General features: G+C 32.1%; 3 protein-coding genes across 6 annotated transcripts; all 3 read left to right on the forward strand.

The window, feature by feature from the left end:
- The first annotated feature begins 789 nt into the window (after positions 1-789).
- LOC113868550 (RNA-binding protein Y14) lies at positions 790-3,339 on the forward strand. 2 transcript variants are annotated; one of them, XM_027504223.1, is made up of 4 exons: positions 790-1,185; positions 1,285-1,421; positions 2,375-2,526; positions 2,952-3,339. In XM_027504223.1, exons 1-4 carry the CDS (start codon positions 906-908, stop codon positions 2,995-2,997), a joined length of 615 nt encoding a protein of 204 aa, XP_027360024.1. In that variant the 5' UTR covers positions 790-905; the 3' UTR covers positions 2,998-3,339. The 2 variants fall into 2 exon arrangements, with proteins under 2 accessions (XP_027360024.1, XP_027360023.1); XM_027504222.1 differs by having other exon boundaries at positions 806-1,185; positions 2,375-3,318.
- Positions 3,340-7,267: 3,928 nt separating this feature from the next.
- Positions 7,268-12,205, forward strand: LOC113868548 (zinc finger CCCH domain-containing protein 55). 3 transcript variants are annotated; one of them, XM_027504221.1, is made up of 10 exons: positions 7,268-7,426; positions 7,505-8,447; positions 8,532-8,717; positions 10,205-10,384; positions 10,462-10,562; positions 10,759-11,013; positions 11,092-11,248; positions 11,391-11,574; positions 11,680-11,737; positions 11,892-12,201. In XM_027504221.1, the coding sequence occupies exons 2-8, from the start codon at positions 7,537-7,539 to the stop codon at positions 11,554-11,556; spliced, it is 1,956 nt and encodes a 651-aa protein (XP_027360022.1). In that variant the 5' UTR covers positions 7,268-7,426; positions 7,505-7,536; the 3' UTR covers positions 11,557-11,574; positions 11,680-11,737; positions 11,892-12,201. The 3 variants fall into 3 exon arrangements, with proteins under 3 accessions (XP_027360022.1, XP_027360020.1, XP_027360021.1); XM_027504219.1 differs by having other exon boundaries at positions 7,268-8,447; positions 11,892-12,205; XM_027504220.1 differs by having other exon boundaries at positions 7,338-8,447; positions 11,095-11,248; positions 11,388-11,574; positions 11,892-12,131.
- A 2,942-nt stretch (positions 12,206-15,147) lies between these two features.
- Positions 15,148-21,325, forward strand: LOC113868547 (dnaJ homolog subfamily C member 7-like). The gene is made up of 11 exons (XM_027504218.1): positions 15,148-16,280; positions 16,560-16,799; positions 17,231-17,360; positions 17,465-17,617; positions 17,701-17,945; positions 18,279-18,348; positions 18,594-18,800; positions 19,857-20,098; positions 20,246-20,324; positions 20,572-20,709; positions 20,790-21,325. Exons 1-11 carry the CDS (start codon positions 15,412-15,414, stop codon positions 20,883-20,885), a joined length of 2,469 nt encoding a protein of 822 aa, XP_027360019.1. The 5' UTR covers positions 15,148-15,411; the 3' UTR covers positions 20,886-21,325.
- Positions 21,326-21,619: the final 294 nt, after the last annotated feature.

Consider the following 21,619-nt stretch of genomic DNA (forward strand, 5'->3'; position numbering starts at 1 on the left):
ACTTTTTTTATTTAATAAAAATTTATTATTTTTATATATTTAAAATCATCACTGAAAATTGATATTAGTTAAACTTGTGTTTATTATTCACCGTAGGAAAGTATTATATTTTATTATGTTTGATTTAAATTTAGTTGAACTGTTCTGTTTAATATAATTTTAATTAAAATGTGATTTTTTTAAAAATAAATCGATTGTTTATTTTCTAAATTAATGTCGTTTATCTTGTTAACTTTTTGTAATTTTTATATTTATTTATTTTTATTTACTAAATTGTCAAAAGGAGAGGAAAGTACATTTTTAAAAATATATTTAACTCAATTGTAACGAAGATATTAGATAAAAGTGCAGACATATAAGATAAAGTTCTTAAATTTACATGTATGACTGTATGAGTATAAATTTGAAGTTATTTTAAAAGTAAAAAATGAGTGTTAGGATAAATATTTTATATAAATATTACAATACTTTAGTAGCAATATAAATATTTTATTTAAATATTATAATTTAAATATTTAATTTAATTTAAATTTAATAATTAATAAAATAATAAATTATAATATGTTAAATTTAAATTAAATAAAAATCTTAAATTAAGTGTAAAAGTTTTTATATTTATATTATAAGAAGATTTTGTCATATATATATATATATATATAATATTATTAATTTAATTTTATATGTTATTTATTAATATTTAATACATTTATAATTTGATAAATTTATATTTAAGATTTTTAGATAATTTAATGAAATACTTATAAAAGGGGGGGAAAAGGTAAAAAACCTGTTGTGCCCTAGATAAGCCCCGAAGGATAATTTTGCATTGCAAGGGATAAAATCTGAACATAAAAAGGGTAAAGACAGTGAGCGAAGAAATAGAACGTTGGGTTACAGAAGCAAAGATGCAGGGAAGTGCAGCCGACGGAGAAGCGTTGGATTTCGAGCCTGAGGACGATGACTTGATGGACGAGGACGGCGCTCCCGACGCCGACGCTTCTCCACCTCACCCCAAACTCAAATCCGCCATCACCGCCGCCGCCGCCGCCTCTTCTTCTCTCACCGCTCCCAAAAAGACCAAGGGTCGCGGTTTCCGTCAGGAATCCGACGCAAACCGTAACAACCGCCTCTCCGGCTCCGATTTCGACTCTCTCACCACCGAGGGTGGTCCCGGTCCTCAACGATGTTAGTACTCCCTTTTTGCACGTGACATTTAGGGTTAGGGTTAGGGTTAGGGTTTTGCTCTTTTTTGTAATGATTTCGATTTGTTTGCCTCTGCTCCAGCCATTGAAGGATGGATCGTTTTGGTCACCGGCGTGCATGAGGAAGCGCAGGAGGACGATTTGCAAAACACGTTCGGGGAATACGGAGAGATTAAGAACCTGCATTTGAATCTCGATCGCCGCACTGGTTTTGTCAAGGTAAGTCATAAATGATATATCTGTTTTATGATTTTCGATTTCATCGTAGTTGCAGATGATTTATTGAGCTACACGACTTCATTGGAGACTGCGTAGTCATAATACTCTGATAATAAGAAACTTTTGAAGTAGGACTTAATTATGGAGGAAATATTATTAATGTAATGCGTGTAATTGTAATTCGGCTTAAATCCGTGGCCCTCTTTTTCAAGTGGCACTGCTTTTCTTTAAAAATTTAATTTCATGTCGTGACAAAATGAATTTATGGTTTTAACGCAAGTGCTAAGTGATAAATGTTTGATATACATAATTCTTGTTTTGTATCTGGCGTTGGGCTGTCAATGTCTTGTGCTGCTGATCCATTTTAATGAATGGACTTCTGATGCTGTGATTTTACTTCTAGTTGGACTTATTTTTGCTTGTCATGACTCCTGTCATGAATTTTGCTTCACTGTGGATGTTCAATGATTGACCTGAAACTGATACGATAAGGGAATAAATGGTTGATAATCTGTTTTTCATTGATAGAAATGGATTTGGTTGCGCTTCATTTAAAAAAAGTTGAATTGATGGTGCTGTAAATATAAAATTAATACTGTCATGATTTTAAGTAATGTAAAGGAAGAACGATACAATTCTTCCTATGTAAAGGTTATTGTTGTTTCTTTACTGTTATGATTTTCTTATCCTCTGTTTTGCCTCTGCCTCTTCTGTCAACTCATTTTTATTAAGAAAGATAAGTCTCTTTTTGTGGATTATTTGTAAGCAGTGTTTCTTCCTGTCTAGCAGTGTTTTCTACCATCTGTGCTTCTATATGCATGCAGCATTTTTTAATGTTTGATAATCAATTCGGAAGTGGAATAATGCTTTCCTTCTTCCTGTAACTCTCATTTTTCTATATGTAATTCCACCACATAAAAATTTTGGTTTCTGGACTATTATTTTGATTTTAGGGTTATGCACTGATTGAATACGAACGCGCTGAGGAAGCTCGGAATGCAATAGAGAATTTGAATGGATCTGAGCTTCTTACACAAACCATTTATGTTGACTGGGCTTTCAGTAGTGGACCTATTAATGAGTCACTCAGAAGAAAGAATGCTAGGTATGTCTCTACATGTTTAATGCTAGGTAATTTGTTATTTTCAACATTAACATTGCATCCAGATGCAGTATTGGTCTGAGTTTTACTTCATTTGTTTGGGTTGGTAATTCCCATTGTGAAAATTTTTCCTGTAGCCAGTGTAAACTCCCGTCTTGAAAAGTTTGTGAGGCAAAATATCTTAACGGAAATTATAATGGATATTATATGATCTTCTCCTTGGTAAATGGATTAGAAAATGAAAGTAAGGGTATTTTCCTGGACTATAAGTGGGTGAAAAACGATTAGTATTCCATTTTTTAGTTGTTTATTATAGGCTTCCCCCTTTCAGCTGTGTTTATAGCAGATGCTAAGTTTCTTGCCCTTACGCCTTGACCACATCACTAACTTTTAGCATATGAATGTTTGTAACTTCCAACATTTTGCAGACCACCTCGTGAACGGCGCTCCAGGAGCCCGCGTAGGAGATATTGACATGGTATGTATTGAGTAAATGACTGTTTCATTGTGTGGACCCTTAAATGAGCGGCTTGGTTTTCATTACTATAGCTGTGGAGGATTTTTCCGATGCTTGTACTCCCGTCATACACATTGGATGCTGACGATTCTTGTCTTATACATCCTTTGCTTTGTACTTGAATGATATTAATTTTTAGCTTAGTTTATTATGCTGTATGGTGCTATGGTCATGCTTTTTCTTACATGTAATGATATTATGATGAACGTAGGATCGTCTTTCGATTGCAACTTGTTTGTGTTACATATTCAAGTGTGGCTTCATGTTTCTTTTTCCTTCCAATGTATGCACTGTTTTTTCTCGCATCTTCCTTATTTAACTGTCCGTGCATTTACTTGGCTAATGTAGTTGTGACGTGTAAAGGCTTAATAAAGTTAAATGCGAATTGTAACACCAACCTTTCTGTTTGGTGGCTTTGGTGGATTTTTGTCGTCTAGTTTGTAACTTAGCGTGTGATGGTACCTACATCTAATTGAACCTATTATTCAATGATTCGTTTTGTGCACTTGTTAACTCCTTAAAGGTATTTATTAATTAAATTAAACTAATTGAAGAACAAGTTTCTTAAAAAAATTGCTAGACTTAGGAACTCTAGCTTTTCTAAAAAGATTTTTCTTTGGGTGAATTTTGTTTTAGGGAAAAAAGTTTGCTAAATAGTTTTCCGGCAAATCTGTATATAACACGATTATTAGCAGGGAAAAGCTTGACGATACGAATTCTCAATATGAATCAAAAGATTACGATTCATCATACACTTTATCATGGCCTTCAGCATATCCATGTATTCAATAAAACCAATTCACTATGCCAAGTTAAAGTTCGGGAGAGTTTCACGCGTAGTATTAGGATTATCCTTTTTACTTTTCCGACACAACATTTTCTTTTCTTGCTTAGCCTTAAGAAAGGGCAAACAATGTAGCACTTTTAAAGAAAGGATCAAATCTTGCGTGTTGAAAAAAAGGTTGGGAGAACGGGAGGGTTTTACTGTTTTGGCAAATAAGTATTATATTAATGCTTTTGAGGATATATTAGTCGAAGAGCAAATAATGTCTGAACAATAATAACAATAAAAATAATAATAATAGCAATAAAATAAAAAGTCATATTAAATGACATGTCAAATAAGTTCACTACAAGTATATTTTATCAATATAATTGTTAAATTACGTAATTTATCATGGCGATTATACATAACATTTATATAATTTAAACTTTTGAAAATACATAATCAGATAGTAATGTTTATTTTTATTTTAAATAATATCTTCTAAATTAAAATAAAGTAAGGTGATGGAATACTAATTTTTTAAACATGTGTAAATTTAATAAAAATTATGAAATGTTTAAATTAAATGGTAGAACTAATAAATTTTTCTCTTAATAAATAATTATTAAATATGTGGTTTGTTAAAGTTGCACTGAAGTAATTTGATCTTATTTTTGTCTCCTTTTATTTATTTATTTTTAAATGTGACATCTTTAAATCAAAATTTATTTTTGAATGTGACATATTTAAATCAAATTGTTAAGGTGGAGCAATAACTCAAGTTTTAGCTATCTAGATTTTTACTGCATATATTTTTTTTTGTCTTCTTATGTTTTTTTGAATGTGACATCTTTAAATCAAATGGGAAGGTCTAGTTTTGCAAAAATTTTGCTTATTTCTCGTTAAGAGAGAGGGTGAATGAAAGGCTATATTTTAAAATTGTGTTTAGGAAGGGAGGGACGGTGAAGGGTGGCGTTAGGAAGGGTTAACCCAAGTTACTTAATTAAGAGATGAAGAGTTTAGAAGTTTTTTTAGTTTTTTGAATTTTTTCATTTTAGATGTTCTCTCTTCCACTCTATCCTGTTCTTTCACAACTGGATTTTAACTCTCTTTTTTAAATGTTATATTTTCAAATGAGAATTTTTAAAAAATTATAAAAAGTAAAAATATTAATTTTAAAATTATTAATTTTTAGAAGAAAAAAATATTTTTTTTATATAATTAAACTTTTCATCATTCTTTCTTTTCAATATTAAACATTCAAATAAGAGAAGAATTTAGCCTCCTACTTCCTCCTTTTTAAGTCCCTCCTTTTCTCCTTTAAACTCATTCTCTCTCTCTCCTTTCGAACTCCCAAATAAAGTTTAAGGGAAAGAGGAGGTTGAAAATGAATGTAGATGGTGAGAGCATTTGGATATAAGAAGAGAAGAAAAGAAAAAGTAGATACGAGAGTAGGGAGAAGAAGAGGGGAGGGGAGGGAATAGAGTTAGGAGAAGAAGAGAGAAGTTGAGTTTAGGGAGAAAAGAAGACTTAGATATGATAGTTGAAGAGAGAGTGTTACGTAGGGAAAACAAAAGGTCAAAGGTTAAGGATAAAAATGTAAAATTCATTTAAACAAATTTAAAATTTACTTAACAATTTTTTTTTGTTATTTTCTGTATTTTTTTAAGTGATTTTTTTCTTAAGTTGAAAATAAATTTAGACTCAATTTTTATCATAAATAAAGGAAATGTATTAATATCTTCATATAAAAATTAATAGTTAAATTAATTTTTTTATAACATTAGAGGAAGAAAAATATTTATTTTTTTATATAATTAAATTTTCTATTATTCTTCCTTTTCAATATTAAACATTTAAATAAAATGGAGGTTTAACCTCCTATCTCCTCCTTTTTCCTCTCCTTCAAACTCATTTCCTCTTTTTTCCTCCAAACTTTTAAATAAAGTTTAAGAAAAAGAAGAAGTTAGAGATAAGTGTAGATGGAGAGAGCAAGTAGTCTAAAGGTAAAGAGAAAAGAGTGGAGGATTTAGGTATAAGAAGAAAAGGAGAAGTAGATATGGGGGTAGGAAGAAGAAGAACAGAGGGAAGGGAATATAGTTGGAAAAAGAAGAGAATAGTTAAATTTAAGAGAAGAAGAAGGCTTGTATATGAAAGTTGGAAAAAGAATGTTATGCATAGAAAACAAAAAGTTAAGGGTAAAGATGCAAATTTTATTTAAACAAATTGAAAATTCACTTAAGCAAATTTTACATAAATATTTTTGTTATTTTTGTTTAAGCAATTTTTTTTAAATTATATTAAATTTAGACGTTTAATTTTTAATCACAAATGAAGGAAATGTGTGTCTATATCTTTTTCTCTAATATTATCAATGATTAAAAGTTAAATGTTTGCATTTAAGAGAAATTAATTTCAATAAACAAATAATATATAAGTTAATAGCATCTTAATTTAGATAAGATACATTCAAATTAAAAGGTTTTGATATATACCATTATTGCTATCTTCCTATAAAAAATTAACAGTTAAATTATCAATTTTTTTATAACATTAAAAGTAACATTTTTAAAATCTAGTACGATAGCATGTTTAAGAATGGTAGAATTGACGAGTAGTAGTTTTTAACTTTCTATGTAAAAACACGTTCAAATCATGACTAAATCATAACAAAATTGGGGGTATAAAGCATAGCTTCGATATTTAATAATTGATCTGTATTGTTTTAAAAAGAAAAAAAAGGTTCTAAAGTTGCAATGTTATTTGCTGTGACGCCTAATCATATTGTTCATCGCCGAGAAAGGTTATCTTAAGATGTGAATTTTAAAAAATATTAAGAATTGAATATGATGAAATTTTAAAAATAATTGTTTGACTCATAAAACAGAAAATCTTTATAACTCGGTAATTTGTTTTACCTTTTTCTTAATATCTTAGTTATCTTCTTAGATCAGATTAAGTCAATTTAAAAAATAGTCATTATTTTAAAGGCCAAAAACTTTGAAAGGAATAGTAAAATATTTTAGTTTGTGCTGGTAAATTGTTTTTAATAGATAATAACTTATTTTTCAAAATTTTCTTAGAAAATTGATAACAAATATTGTTAGCTTTCTAAATTAAACTAAATTAGCAGGCATTTAAGTTAATTAAATTATTGTCAAATTATAAATTTCTCTATTTTCTCCCTTTTTTATTGTTCAGAAAAAAGCATGCACATAAAGAACAAAAAAGAAAAAGAAAAAGTATGCACATTTAAAGTGATTAAGTATCCATAAAATGATTTAAAATACATTTCCATATTTTGCAAAACATTCTATACACATTTTTATTAAAGGAAGCAACCTTTTAAATAAATAGAATGAAATAGTGGAGTGAAAGAATTTTTGTCAGAAAAAAAAAGAGAAGAAAAAGAAAGCCCAAAGCATTTAGTATTATACTAGTGTGTGTAACTTATGTGTTGTGTTGACGATTATCCGTCGTTGTTGTGGATCTGAGAAATCTACCGCTCTCACCCTCCAAAGATAGGAGAGAGATTACAGAGAGAGAGAGTGAGAGAGTGAGAGTGAGAGTGTGTTTGTTCAACGTATGCTTAAACTCCAAAACCTACTGCTACTGCTAAGGTATGTGGTAACAGACATCTTCATTTTCATCTTCAGCTTCACCATCACCAACATCACTTCCTCTTTTTCTTTCTGCAGTCTCAGAAAACAACATAAAGATTTCATTTTTTATGGGTTCTTACGAAGCCACCAATGTGGTTCTCTCTAAAATTAAAAACTTTGACCCTGAAAATGCCTCAAAAATCATGGGTTACCTTCTTATGAACCTCGAAGACTCAGAACTGATACGCTTGGCATGTAGTCCAGACCCTGTGCTTCACACTCTCATTCTAAGGGTTAAGACCCATTTGGGTCTCACACTCTCCACCCCTTCTTCTCCTTCTCCTTCTCCATCTCCTCTTAACCCCATTGCAAGACTCACAAGCACCTCCACCAACCCCTTTTCAAAATCTTCGCCAAGAGGTGCAGCAACCAATGGCTTTGACTTCACTAGGAACCCATCTTCACCTTCTTCTCCTGCGTGGCCATTTTCTGGGTACCCAAATAACAACCCCATTAGTCCAAAGTCGAGTCCTTTACTCTCTTATGACAACATAAGAGCTGCTTCTTCCTTTTCACCTCGTGATTGTGACTTTGTTGATGAGAACCAAGTGAATGAGTACTTTCCCTTTCTCAATGATTCCTCTAAGAACGAAGATTTGGTCGATCCACGTGTTGAACTGCCTCCTGGGGCTCAGGATTGGCACTCTGTGAACAATGGTGATGCACATTTCCATAGGAGGAGCTATTCTGCTAGTGATGCATGTTTTGCGTGTGAGGAAGCTGGTTCTGGAATTGGTTACAAGCCATGCCTTTACTTTGCTAGGGGCTTCTGCAAAAATGGTAACAATTGCAAGTTTGTCCATAGTGGTTTGAATGATTCACTGGATACCATTGTTGGTTCCCCTAGTAAGTTTGAGGGGATGGAACAGCGTGACGATTTTGCGAGGTTTAAGGCTGCACAGCATCAAAGAATGATGTCTGGACCTTCACCATCCTCGTACGACAAGTACTTTGATGTTTTGATGCAGGAGTCCCAAAGGTTTATTGGAAACCTTTGTTTTATTTTATCTTTCTGATTGTAAAGTGATGTTTTGTTATTATACATTCTTTGGTTGTTTTGCAGAGCGGCTGCAGCAGCAGCATTCATGATGGGGGAGGAATTTTACAACTTTGGCCGGAACAGGCCAGAAAGAAATGATTTTCTAGCCGCAATTTCCGGAGAAAAACCCAACTCTGCTTCGCGACAGATTTATTTAACGTTTCCAGCTGAAAGTACATTCAAAGATGAAGATGTTTCGGAGTACTTCAGGTAAAATATGCTGTTAGCAAATGCACTCGTGCGGCGGCATTGAAAATTGTGCAATTATAAAACATTGTTATGGATAGGTTATTGGCGCATATGTTAAGCAGAAACTGTGGAAATCAGTTCTCAATTGTTGCCATTAATTAATTATTCCAGATGCTGTTCATAAAAGTGAAAAATTGTGGTAATTTTTTACTATTTTCACTGTGCTCGCCTTAAATGTTTTTACTTGTGCTCCTTGGTGTGATTTATGTTGGAAGCCCCATCAGAGATTAATTTTTTATTGCCTCTGTTTGAGTAATGTTCGTGCCATTTGTCATCCTCAATTGATTTGAGCTTGGTTGATTGAAGAGTCTCTTACTGGATCTTCAGCAACCTAGAGTACCAAATTTAAACTCAGTAATCATTGGTCATGATGTTACTGCATTTAGAATTTTGCTTTGAAGTCAAATTTTTTGTGTGTAATATTTAGGGTTTGTCTCTTTTTTAATAGGCAGTAAACTTTGCAGAGCATGATTTATGTCTCCCATTAGGAGACCGTACGTTTACAGGTATCACTTCAGTGTGTTCTTTCCTTAAAAATAAAATTACTTACTTAATTCTCGTATTAAGAAGCTGGGAAAATAGTGATATTCACAGCTTATGGCACCATGTGCGTGTCCCAATCGACATTGTTTAGCAGTCTTTTCAGCTTAGCAATGACTACTGGTTTATAAAAGGAAAAATTTACATCAATGTCCAATCTATATCTAAATGAAAGAATTTTGAACATGCTTGATGCTAATTAGTATGGTTTCTTGAAACTATAAATCTACATCTTTGGTTGGTGTAATTTATGTTGAGAATAAGAAACTATGCATACAGTAACTCCTGTTTTATTAAGGGTTTATTCTAATGATGGTTTTGAAAGAAAGCTTGAGAAGTGCTTTTCATAAACATGGCATTGATATAAACGTTTATAATCATGATCTACAGTTATACAATTGCATTATTATGATTCTGTGAATAATATCCACCTGATGATGCACACCATCTCATGGTCTTCTAAACAACCATTTGGAAGCAAAGGTGGGATTTAATCTGGATTTTTTTCCGTTGAAAGATAGTTCATAAATGATAGAGAAGATGGATGGAGGTATATTTGGGCTTATAGGGTTTGAAACTGAGCCACAGGATTTGTGTTCTCAAAGCTTACAGTTTGAAAACAGTGGTATATTTTTCTATTAACCAAGAGCATGTGTCTCTGTGATGGTACGGACTATGGACTTTTTGGCATGTGTTGTACATGTTATCAGATGGGAGCTAATTTTTAGCAATGGTTGGAATTGTGATCTCTAATTGACCTTATCTTGCCCTGTAACTTGATATTTACTTATTACACAGTAGTGTCCCTGTATCTGAATGTTCTATCATGTCTTTACACAATGACGCACACATACATACAAATTCAAATTGAAGGATTTCATTGAATATCTACTTTTGTTCTGTTGTAGTAAATTTGGACCTGTACAAGATGTGAGAATTCCTTATCAGCAAAAGCGAATGTTTGGGTTCGTTACCTTTGTCTATCCAGAGACAGTCAGACTCATATTATCCAAAGGGAATCCTCATTTTATCTGTGACTCACGTGTACTTGTCAAGCCCTACAAGGAGAAGGGAAAAATCCCTGACAAGTAAGTGGGCATCATATTTTTAATGGGTTTATATCTTACTATTCCTAAACTAATATTGTTATGATTAATTTATCCAGGAGACAACAGCATCAACAACAACAATTAGAGAGGGGAGACTTTTCACCATGCTTAAGCCCCTCTGGGTTTGGCTCTAAAGAACCTTATGATTTCAATCTTGGTAATTGAATTTCTCATGTTTACAATTTTATTCTTCTCGATTTCTAGAGAGGGCATGTACTTAATAAGTTGATATGCATGTGCTGATTCCTTTGTAGTCCCCAAACTTAACAGAAAATTTTATGTGCATACAGATACTTGTTAAGGGGTCTCTCTTGCTGTTTCCATTTTGTTCTCACCAGATTTGTTTTTTGCAGGAGGAAGGATGTTATATAATCCACATGATATCTTATTGAGAAGAAAATTTGAGGAGCAGGCTGAATTGCTGCAAGTCCTTGAACTTCAAGAAAGGCGGCTGAAGAATCTGCAGCTTCCAGACTTAAAGAATAGTCCCATTCACCATCACCAACGCAGTCTCTCTGTTGGTTCTCCTTTGGTCTTGCCCCAACAACTTCATAGTCATATCAACGATGCTGGTCTTTCTTCTGACAGCATTAAAGGAGATATTGCTGGTTAGTTAATCAATGGTAGCCTATGGTATAATTGTAGCAAACAGGGTTTGACAATTTACATTATTGTTGCTTTTATAGCAGGGCACAGTGGCAGCTTCACTTCTACCAATTCTTTTGGTGTTGCATCTGAGCAGCAGCAGCCTCATAAAGAAGTTGATCCAGCTAGCATTGATGATTCTGAGATGGGGAATATTAAGGATAGTGGAAAAACAGAAGGCATAAACCGTAGTAACAGGTATGGTCTTGACTTTGTTTCAGATCATACTTCTTGCACTTTGGTGCAGCATACTTGTTTTAATTTTCCCTCCTTACGGATATGTGCATTTCATTTTTCTGATATTGTATTCTTTTATCATTCTTTCTTGGCTGTGGAGAAGTGTGGAGCCGGCCCTTCCTGATAGTCTCTTTGCTTCACCAACAAAAGGAGCTGGAGATTATCTGACTGACTTCTCTACGCTGGCAGAAGCCAATGAGAGTACTGCATTTTCAGCTAGTTCATCTTCTCATATCAAGCCAGAACCGGCAACCACTTCTAGTGATTAATTTTCTGTACAATTCAAGGTACTGCTGATTTTAATCTGTTATGTTGCTCTTCCATACTGAATGTATATAGAATTCTACTGATAAGTTGATATGCATTTGTTTGGTTCCATTCTGTGCATCAAGAATTGGAATTGTAGGTAATAAGAATAGAAGTGGCCAGATGGGGATAATTTTTATTAGGGTAAGCTTTTGTTTTCCTCTTCTCTCTGTCTCTCCTTTTTCATAAAAATGGTTAGTTCTTTACTAGTAAAAATCATCTCAGAATTTTCTTATGGCATGGTACATTAGTGCCTCGTTCATGATTTTTCTTTTGTTGATGGTTTGTTTCTTTGCAGATTTATAGAAGCATATAGAAGAATCTTCTAGATGTATAGCCAAATACACCTAGATCAGAAGAGTAGATCCTAGAGAAGAATCAAATGAGGTCACCACCACCATCATCAATATCAATACATACTACTAACAACAAGCGATACATATTGCATACTTGGACAGACATTAGTTTATAAGTAGTTTTTCCTTTCTTCTTTTTCTTTCATTCCCTTTACATAAAATTATCTTAGGTATGTATGTTTCACCAGACTAAGGTAAGGCAGAACAAATTGCTGTTGTTTTACTTTAGTGTAATATATAAAACTTTTCGCCTACCATTTAATTGCTATTATTTCTACTGGTTTTATTGTGTGACCATGACTATGCAATATGTTTCTTTATTGATAACATTGCAACATATAAGTTGCAATTTATTTTAAGCCATTTTAGACTAATAATAATAATATTAAAAAAAATGTATCTTTCTTGCAATAAACATATACAGTTCTTTGATGTGAAAAATTGCAAATGGTAACCAATGCAGTTTGTCTGGTAATGTGGAGTGCAAGGTCCACATGTGAGGTGGGGAGAAGAAAGAAGGGGGGGTTCACCTGCTGTCACATGCTGCTGACATTAAACGAAAAATTGTACAGTAGCATGACACTCCTTTCGCTATCAACTCATTGAAATGTTTGTTTTTGAGTCTTTTGTTTTATAGATGGCAGTGCCTGTTTGTCCTTTCATACACTATTTAATAGTAGTTCCATGCACTCAATTTGTTTTTTGCTTGCATTGCAGCCTTTCTAAAAGCCTCTGCCACTGTTTTCATGGGTTGTATTTTATTTTACTGGTTGATGGCCTGATGATTATCGTTTTTATTTATTTATTTAGTACAGCAGAGAAAAGAATAAGGGAAAAATGAAACCCAGAAAAATTAGCTTCAATAAAGTTGCCTCCAGTGATTATTTTGATCTAGATTCTCTTCAAGTTGCTATAATATTAATTAGGTAGACCCAAGTCATAATTGAAATGAATGTTCTCTACACACATTCTATGAAGATCTACTTGATACATTTTTTTTAATTCTTCACAAAGAGAAGTTATATTGGACTTAAAAGATTAAGAATTATTTGGTCATGCATTTCAATTGTGTTAAATAGTTTAAAATCAATTCTAATTTACTTTAAAACAAATAAACACTAATTCTAATTAAGTGCCAGGATAGAAAGGCATAAAAAAGTGAGAGCACATGTCACTACTCATTTTTTTAAAATTAATAATACTATAATATCAAATTGCCATTTAAGCCTTATTGTTTTTAACTTTGCCTCTATAATGTTTGTTTTTATCATACTGTTTTATTTACATACACACATTTAAAGGGATAAAACTCTCAACATATATTTTTTTATTCACACATTTTGAACCCAATTTTTTTTATTTAAAATTCTATTTATTTATTTTCTAATGAAACTTTATAAACATAAATAACCATTAAATAACACTTGCAACAAATGATATGTATAATATTAATTCAAGAATTCATCATCAGTTTTAGTTTCACATTTTTTTGCAATACGTTGAACAAAATCCTGTTATTTTTAATATTTCAAATATTTTTTCAATATGTCTAACATGTACTTAAGGACATACAATAAGAAGTTTTCATTAAAAATTATAAAAATCACAAAATTCAATACATTAATAACATTAAATGCTACATCTTTTAATAAAAAAAATTATTATATATTAATTTTTTAACATGTATGAATGCATTAAAATAATAATAAATATTCAGTATAGAACTTTATTTTCGGTCAAATTTAGTATAGAACTTTGAGCCTCTCAATGTTTGTGCGAGGCTTTTATCATATGTAGGGCCCAAATAAATGTGAAAGAGTTTGATATTATGGCCCAATAAATCTTTCTGTCTTTTGTGTACAGATTACTTTTATCATTCGATCTCTTAAAAGTAAGTTTCTAAAAAATATATGAAATAGAATAAATTAGAAAACGAAACCAAAAAAAAAAAAAAATTTATTAAATTAACTTCACATTTTTCTTAAAATTTTCCTGTAGTTCTTGTGAAGTTTTTTTTTCAATGTAGATTAATCATTTTTACATATAGATGTATGACTTTTTTGTCTTTAACTTACTAAATTATATATATATATATATATATATATATATATATATATTTTTTTTATTTTTTTTTGTCAAGCTCAAAACATGAAAACAAAATCATTTAAAGTGTCTCGTCCTTAATGTTAAAAATAAAGGTGTAATGATGGATACAGGTTTATAGAACGAATTCTAATTGTATGTATGTGTTTAAATATCTTAATTTTAAAATAGAATGAAATCAAAATGCAAGTTTTGGCCGTAATGAAATAATTACAAATAATATTAAAATGATAAAACTTTGGTGCAATATTTAATTATATTAATTATTTTGAGCCAAATTTAGAGATAATGTTTGCTAATTTTGCCATTGTCCCTGACATAACACCTAATTTGATGATGGGTCGATGTCAATGTTTTTTGTTGGTCTGTCATTAGGCTTTATGTCTTGAACTTTACAATATTTAATATTCATAATAACCTTAAAAACTAAAACATATTTATCACAAAAGCTTAAAACAGAAAGGGAAAAGAAAAGGTAGAAACCTAAAAACTAAAAAGTGAACCCTTAAAAAGGTGACAAACACGTGATATTATAATGAAAGTGAGAAAAAGAAAATAGAAGTGCCCTTTTGCTTGGGACAGTTCTTTAAAGTGCATTATCATTATCAAAGGGAACATCATTACTTTTCTGTAATTCAAAATAATTACTTTAAATAACGCAAATACATGCACAATAACACTTCCTTTAAGCAAAATTACTCCTTTATTATTATATGCAATCAGCGGTTAGTATATTTGATGCTATTAAAAAAATGAATTTTATTTAAAAGAAAAAAATTGTATTTATACAGTAAAATTGTGTTTACATAATAATGAGAAAAATAAAAAAAATAACAACAGTGAAGTAAAATTATTATATATGACAAAACGCTATTTAATAGCGGTGTATTAATATAATATATAATATGATAGAAAATTAAAAAAAATTATAACAAATTGTGATATGAATAATATCGCTTGATTTGGAAAGGCCCATTTAATTAATTAGGATGGAATTATGTTTAAGTGTTAATGCATTGCATTATGTCGCATTTATTCTTGAATTTCTTCTGAATGTGTGCTTATAAAACTCTTGATTAAGGCCAATGAGCACCGTTAATGATGACTCCGATTCAATGACTTCGATTTCGACACGTCGCCGGAGCTCCGACGACCTCGCCGGTGTGTGTCCCGTTCCACTCTCCTTCAATTCACGCGTCACGGAACCGTCGAACGCCGAATCTTCTTGAGTTTCAATTCTACGGAACAGAGAATCGCTGATCACACGTAAGAGTTTGAAAATCAGAAATGAAACTGTTGATGTGAACGGTTTTTGTAAGAAGCGGTTACAAGAAGAGCTCTTGTTTCAGTTTTGATGAAATGGAGAAAAACCTGAACCTGGCATCGCAACATATGAGCAACATGAAAATCGAAAAGAACAAAGATGAAAATGATGATGAATTTGTGTTCTCGGCCAAACAACACAATTCAGCCTCATCTTTCATTGAGTTCAAGACACCACAACACAAAACTAACATGTTTTGTGATGCTAATGATAGATTCAAGTTTAGTGCAAAGAAGGAAAAAAGTAGCAACACTAGAATGAATAAAAATAAACCAAAACTGAAGCTTTCTACCCCTACCCAACTCTGGCAAGGACACAATGAATATCGTGAAGTTGTAGGCACAGAGAAAGAGGAGGAAAATGATATTTGTGGTGATGATGACCAACATGATCAAGTTGAAACTGGAAGCTTGAAGTCTGTCAATGATGAAATGGACATAAAAAGTGATTTGGCTCGTGCATCAGCACAAACTGAAACCACTCTGTGCTCAAGTGTTGAAGCCCATGATGGCTGTGATTCAGGTTCAAGGAATGTAATTGGGTTTGGCTTCACATTTTCTGCTTCTTCTGCTGCTGCTGCTGCTGAAGTGGAATCATCTAGCCTGAAACGCCACCCCAGAAAGAAAAATTGGGTAAAAGTTGATCTTGGTCACCATCATGATACTTACAACTCCACTGCAAATATGAAGCTGCTTAGTTCATTATCATCTGTGACTTGTTCTCAATTTTCTGGAAGTTCCTCTCTTTTCACATCCGGGCAAGATCAGAAAGCCAATGTATGTGCTTCTCAGCCCAAAACAAAAGGTTCTGAGGTGAATGAGGAGCAAAGGATAAAGGTGGAGCCAGCTTCCATTTCTGCCTCAACCATTGCGGCTGAGGAAGCCTGTGAAAAATGGCGACTCAAGTTAGTATATATATTCTATATTTTACTTTTCTTACTAATATATGCTTGCAGTCAATTGGTTATGATGTGCTTAGATTTGTTATATTGTATTTCAAATCCTGCCTTATTGCAATGACTTTTAATCTGGTATTAAATAGAAACTACGTAAATGTGTTTATTGTGGGTGTGAACACACAAAATGGGTTGCATGATACAAAATAAGTATTCATAGTTAACTTTATTGCGACAGAGTAGTTTGTACAAATTCACGATACTGAAGTGAATTTGTGTTTATGACAGAGGAAACCAAGCCTATAAAAATGGGAATTTGTCTGTGGCTGAGGATTGTTACACACGAGGTGTTAATTGCGCTTCTAAAGAAGCAGCATCGGAGAGAGGTCGTAGGGCGTTGATGCTGTGTTATAGCAACCGTGCTGCCACACGCATGTCTCTTGGTAGGATGAGAGATGCAGTTGAAGATTGTATGCTGGCTGCTGAAATTGATCCGAATTTCCTCAAGGTCCAACTTAGAGCTGCAAAGTAAGGCCCCATTTTGCTTCTAATCTTTGTAGAGTGATCTAAGTAATGTTTGGTTCTTTCTAGTACTTTGCTCTCTTTGATGATTTTTGTTTTTTAATCTTTGCATTAATTCTTGTTAGATTCTGTAGGTAGGTTAAAATTATGCAAATTAAGTATCTGATGATATATTAGAAAATAGAAAAACCCAAAAGGTAAAAACACCTAGTCCTTGCATCCCAACCATTCTTTTGTAGATGATATAACCTTTCGACTCCTGTGGAAAATTTCATAAAATTTCGTGCAGACTTGGGTTAAATGTTCTACTTCTAGACTACAATGCCAAAGCATGTTCATGTGTTTAAAGTTTAAACACATTGTATGTAATGCAAAATATTTAGTTATCAAAATAGATGATTTATCCCTTGAGTCCTTTTCTTTACGTTATTTTCAAGTTGTTTCCTTGCTCTGGGGGAAGTCGAAGATGCAACAAAGTATTTCAAGAGTTGTTTGCAATCAGGAACTGATGTTTGTGTGGATCCAAAATTTGCTCTGGAAGTCTCTGATCTCTTGCAGAAGACACAGGTTTGACTTTTTGTAGTTATTTTGACAGTGGGGGGCTTTGATTATTAGCTTTTATTTTTCATTTCCCTCCTCGTTACCTGATAAGCATCTTTAATGGATTGCAGAAAATATCAGAATTATTCAATCACTCTGATGAACTTTTGCAAAGAAGAACAGCAGCTGATGTGGAGAGAGCATTGGAACAAATAAATGAGGCATTGATTATTAGTTCATACTCTGAAAAGTTGCTTGAAATGAAAGCGGAGGCTCTTTTTATGGTCTGCACTTACGTCTTATAATATGCTAGCATTTTAATAAAACAATGTGCAGTGTGTTGTATAACTTTTGCTTTAAAAATCAGCTATGTAGATATGAGGAGGTGATTCAGCTGTGTGATGAAACGCTTGCCTCTGCTGAGAAAAATTCTTATCCATTGGATGCTGATTGCAAAGTGACAGATCTTGATAGTTCAGAGCTTTCAAAGGGCTTCTATTTCAGGCTTTGGCGGAGCTCAATTATGCTTAAATCATACTTCCACCTAGGAAAGCTTGAAGAAGGTCTTGCTTTGATGGAGCAACCAGAGGAAAAGGTATCTGCCATAAACAAGTAAGTATTATTAACATTTGATCTTTCCACCCTGCTAAGGCCTCTCCTCAAGGGAACATTGAAAAAGAAAGAGAAGATGGACATGTTTGATGGTGACTTAGGTGCAGTACCACAGGTGCTTTTAGTACTATTCTCCAATCACGATTAAAATTTCACTTCTGTAATCCAACAATAAAAATTGACATGAAAGGTTGCCACACATTTCTGAGGTGAAATTCAAATTTCATCAGAGAAAAACACTGTCATAATAAAAATTGGCATTAAAGGTCTGCAACTATGTTACTGCACCTAAATTATTTTAAATATGGTTAAGCATTGATACTGTCCCTGCAGGAGTGGAGGCAAGGTTTTGGAGTCACTAATACCACTAGCTGTCACTATACGTGAGCTCTTACGTCATAAGGTTAGCATATACTGTGTTTCATGAAATCTTTCTCATGATTTATGTATGTATACCATCATTCTTGTTAAGCTGTCATAAGGGTCAGAGTAGTAATAAGATAACTTATAGCTTCTCTACTCTTCTTCAATACAACTTTTGCTTATGTTGAAGGACACGACCAAAGCATTTATAAGCTACATTGTTGTTTTACTGTGACATGAAAATTGGTTGTATTAGGGAGTGATGTAAAATGTATACAACTGTAGATTGCAGGGAATGAAGCATTTCAGGGAGGAAGGCATGAGGAAGCTGTTGAACATTATACGGCTGCTTTATCATGTAATGTGGAGTCTCTCCCATTTGCAGCTGTATGTTTTTGTAATCGTGCAGCTGCATTTAAAGCATTAGGCCAAATAACTGATGCCATAGCAGATTGCAATCTAGCTATAGCTCTTGATGGAAGATACTTCAAGGTTTCTCTCTTCAACTGAAACTACGTTTTTTAGATGTTTGAATTGATATCACAAGGGGAGAAATCGACATAGGATAAAAATCCCTCACAAACTTGTCATTTTTTTATGATATTGCTTTCTCATCAGTTTTATCAACCGCATTTTGTTTTTTAGAAAGGTTAAATTAGTTTGTAATTTTCTGATTTGTTTAAAAATACTTTAAAACTTTATAATTAAGTCTCTAAATTTTAAATTATCTTTAATTGAACACCTAACTAAATTTCCATTAAGTTTCTATTAATTACAATGATTTATTTTTTTAAAAAAATTAGGAACTAAGTTGCTAGTTTAGTTATTTAATAGGTCTCTAAACTATTTAAATTTTTTTAATTAGCTTTTGATAATTATCTTAAATAAAATGTAACGGAGATCTAATATGATTCTGTAAATTTAAGTGTATAATTACAAACTTATAAAATATACCAACTTATTTTAAAATTCTCAAATAATTCAGTAACAAATCAATTTAATCAAAATTGAAAAGTCTCCTACATTGCTCTTATATTTGTATATTTCATTTAGAATTCTTTTAAACATATACCACTTTTCAATAAGTTTCTAAATTTGTTTATCTTTTTTAGAAGTCATAGATAACATTAATTGTTATCTTTTCAATAATTTCTTTTATTTTTATTTAGTTTTTAAATATTTTACACATTTATCATAAATAAAAGAGAATGGTAATGGAAATCGCACGGGGAGGTTAAACATAACTTTAATATAAAAAATATTAACATCAATTTTTAGGACTGACTTTAAACATTTAAAATTAATAAAATCTTATTAAAAATTAAATATTTATCATATACAAATATGTAATAAATATTTTTTAATAAAAACTTATTATTTTTATATAATTAAAATCAATCCAAAAGACTGATGCTTACAAAATTATTTTTATATACTACCTTTTAAAATGGACAGAATCAAGGTAGGATGTGAAATGTTTGGCTTAATACTTCAATTTCACGTTTGTTAAAATGATCATAAGAGGGTAATGTTTTTACACTCTTGCAGGCACTTTCTAGGCGTGCAACTCTATATGAGATGATAAGGGATTATGATCAAGCAGCCAGCGATATTAGGAGAGTTGTCTCCCTTCTCATGAAGGGGGATGAGGATACAAGCAACTTGCAGTTGCATGGCACATCTGATAGATCAATCAATTATGCCAATGATTTGAAACATAACCAAATTTGGCTTTCCGAAATAGAGGAGGAAGCCAGAAAGGGAATCCCTCTTGATATGTACCTCATTTTGTAAGCCTTTTTACACACTGTGCATGTTGTGCTTCATCAGTGACAGAAATAGCATGCTTTTATTAGCTAGAGAACACTGTCAGTTACTAATTTATGTCAATATTATCAATCATTTAAGGCATCTGCTGATTCAGATTATGATGGCAGGGGAGTTGAACATTCTGTTTCATCATCTGAAATCAAGAGGGCCTATCACAAAGCCGCACTTAGACATCACCCTGACAAGGTTGTTTGATTGGCCTCTTTTGTTAGATGCTCATACAATAATAATCATTTTAACTATATGGCAGATGTGATACCGGTTAAAGAATTAAAAATGAATTTTTTTAATTTAAGAATTATAATAATGCACTCTCCCTATAAATTTTAATGTACTCACCATGTTTTTTTTTTAATAAAAAAATTATTTATTAATTTCTTAAAGAGTGCTTACTTACTTGTTAATAGGACTTGACTATATTTATATCATTTAGGCTGGCCAAATTTTGGCAAGAAGTGACGGTGGAGATGATCATATATGGAAGGATATTGTTGAAGAAGTATGCAAAGATGCTGACAGGCTTTTCAAATTAATTGGAGAGGCATATGCAGTACTGTCAGACACTGCCAAGGTATTTTGTGTCTTTATCCCACTGTAAGAAATATTTTGACTTTTGTGAGTATTCATTTCTTCATTATTCCTTGTTCACAGCGATCACAGTATGATTCTGAAGAAGAAATGAGACATTCCCAAAAGATATGCATTGGAAATAGCATGGCTAGAAATAATGCCAAATACCCATTGTAGTACGTTTGACCAAATCGATCGTGGAAAAGAGGTTAGGAGATCATAAGGTAACTCGTAAAGATTCTGAACCAGGCTGGTGATGAAGTAGGCAACGAGAAAATCTGTGTTGAATTTTGGTTCATGGCTAGAATCCGAGTTGCTATTCGACTCACTGAATGTGATCAAGTTAGGTGATGTCTTTTATCACATTTGAGACCAACACAGCAGTTGGAGAAGCTAGGCAGATCAGGTCAGGTGATGCATTGGAGGAATATTTTGTTCTTTTTACTACTGACCAGTGATTTGTTAGGCTGCAACGACAAATGAAGAGTTTGAAATTTTGCATTATTTTGATTTTTGAGGTGTGCAAAAGCCATATATAGAAACTTATCTGAAAAATTTATATGTAGATGTACAAAACTACATTAAATTGCATTTATTTTTTATTATGCTTTTTTCCCCTCTTTATGAGACGTGACTAATATTTTTTATATTTTAAAACTTTCTTATATATTAAGATTATTTTTCATCATTTTATGTTAAGCTTTCAAATTTCAAAATCTTAGTTTTCATTACTCTTAAACTTTCATTATATATATATATATATATATATATATATATATATATTATCTTAACTATGTATTCTCTAAATTGCATACTACTCATTTTTTTAACTTTTTTTCTAAATTTAAAAGGTAGTTTCATGATAAAATGTTGCGTAAACACATTTTAAGATTTGGGTGTCATGACAGGAG

The sequence above is a fragment of the Abrus precatorius genome, unplaced genomic scaffold, assembly GCF_003935025.1.
Source record: "Abrus precatorius isolate BTA unplaced genomic scaffold, Abrus_2018 Scaffold6, whole genome shotgun sequence".
NCBI lineage: Eukaryota > Viridiplantae > Streptophyta > Magnoliopsida > Fabales > Fabaceae > Abrus > Abrus precatorius.

What these genes read in the sequence shown, in the direction of transcription:
- LOC113868548 (XM_027504219.1), top strand. Translation starts at nt 7,537, where the DNA reads ATGGGTTCTTACGAAGCCACCAATGTGGTTCTCTCTAAAATTAAAAAC. An exon ending in GATGTTTCGGAGTACTTCAG is followed by an intron (nt 8,718 to 10,204) that starts GTAAAATATGCT and finishes GTTCTGTTGTAG; the next exon opens with TAAATTTGGACCTGTACAAG. An exon ending in ACCTTATGATTTCAATCTTG is followed by an intron (nt 10,563 to 10,758) that starts GTAATTGAATTT and finishes TGTTTTTTGCAG; the next exon opens with GAGGAAGGATGTTATATAAT.
- LOC113868550 (XM_027504222.1), top strand. Translation starts at nt 906, where the DNA reads ATGCAGGGAAGTGCAGCCGACGGAGAAGCGTTGGATTTCGAGCCTGAG. An exon ending in TGGTCCCGGTCCTCAACGAT is followed by an intron (nt 1,186 to 1,284) that starts GTTAGTACTCCC and finishes CCTCTGCTCCAG; the next exon opens with CCATTGAAGGATGGATCGTT. An exon ending in GCCGCACTGGTTTTGTCAAG is followed by an intron (nt 1,422 to 2,374) that starts GTAAGTCATAAA and finishes TTTTGATTTTAG; the next exon opens with GGTTATGCACTGATTGAATA.
- LOC113868547 (XM_027504218.1), top strand. Translation starts at nt 15,412, where the DNA reads ATGGAGAAAAACCTGAACCTGGCATCGCAACATATGAGCAACATGAAA. An exon ending in TTAGACATCACCCTGACAAG is followed by an intron (nt 20,325 to 20,571) that starts GTTGTTTGATTG and finishes TATATCATTTAG; the next exon opens with GCTGGCCAAATTTTGGCAAG. An exon ending in TACTGTCAGACACTGCCAAG is followed by an intron (nt 20,710 to 20,789) that starts GTATTTTGTGTC and finishes CCTTGTTCACAG; the next exon opens with CGATCACAGTATGATTCTGA.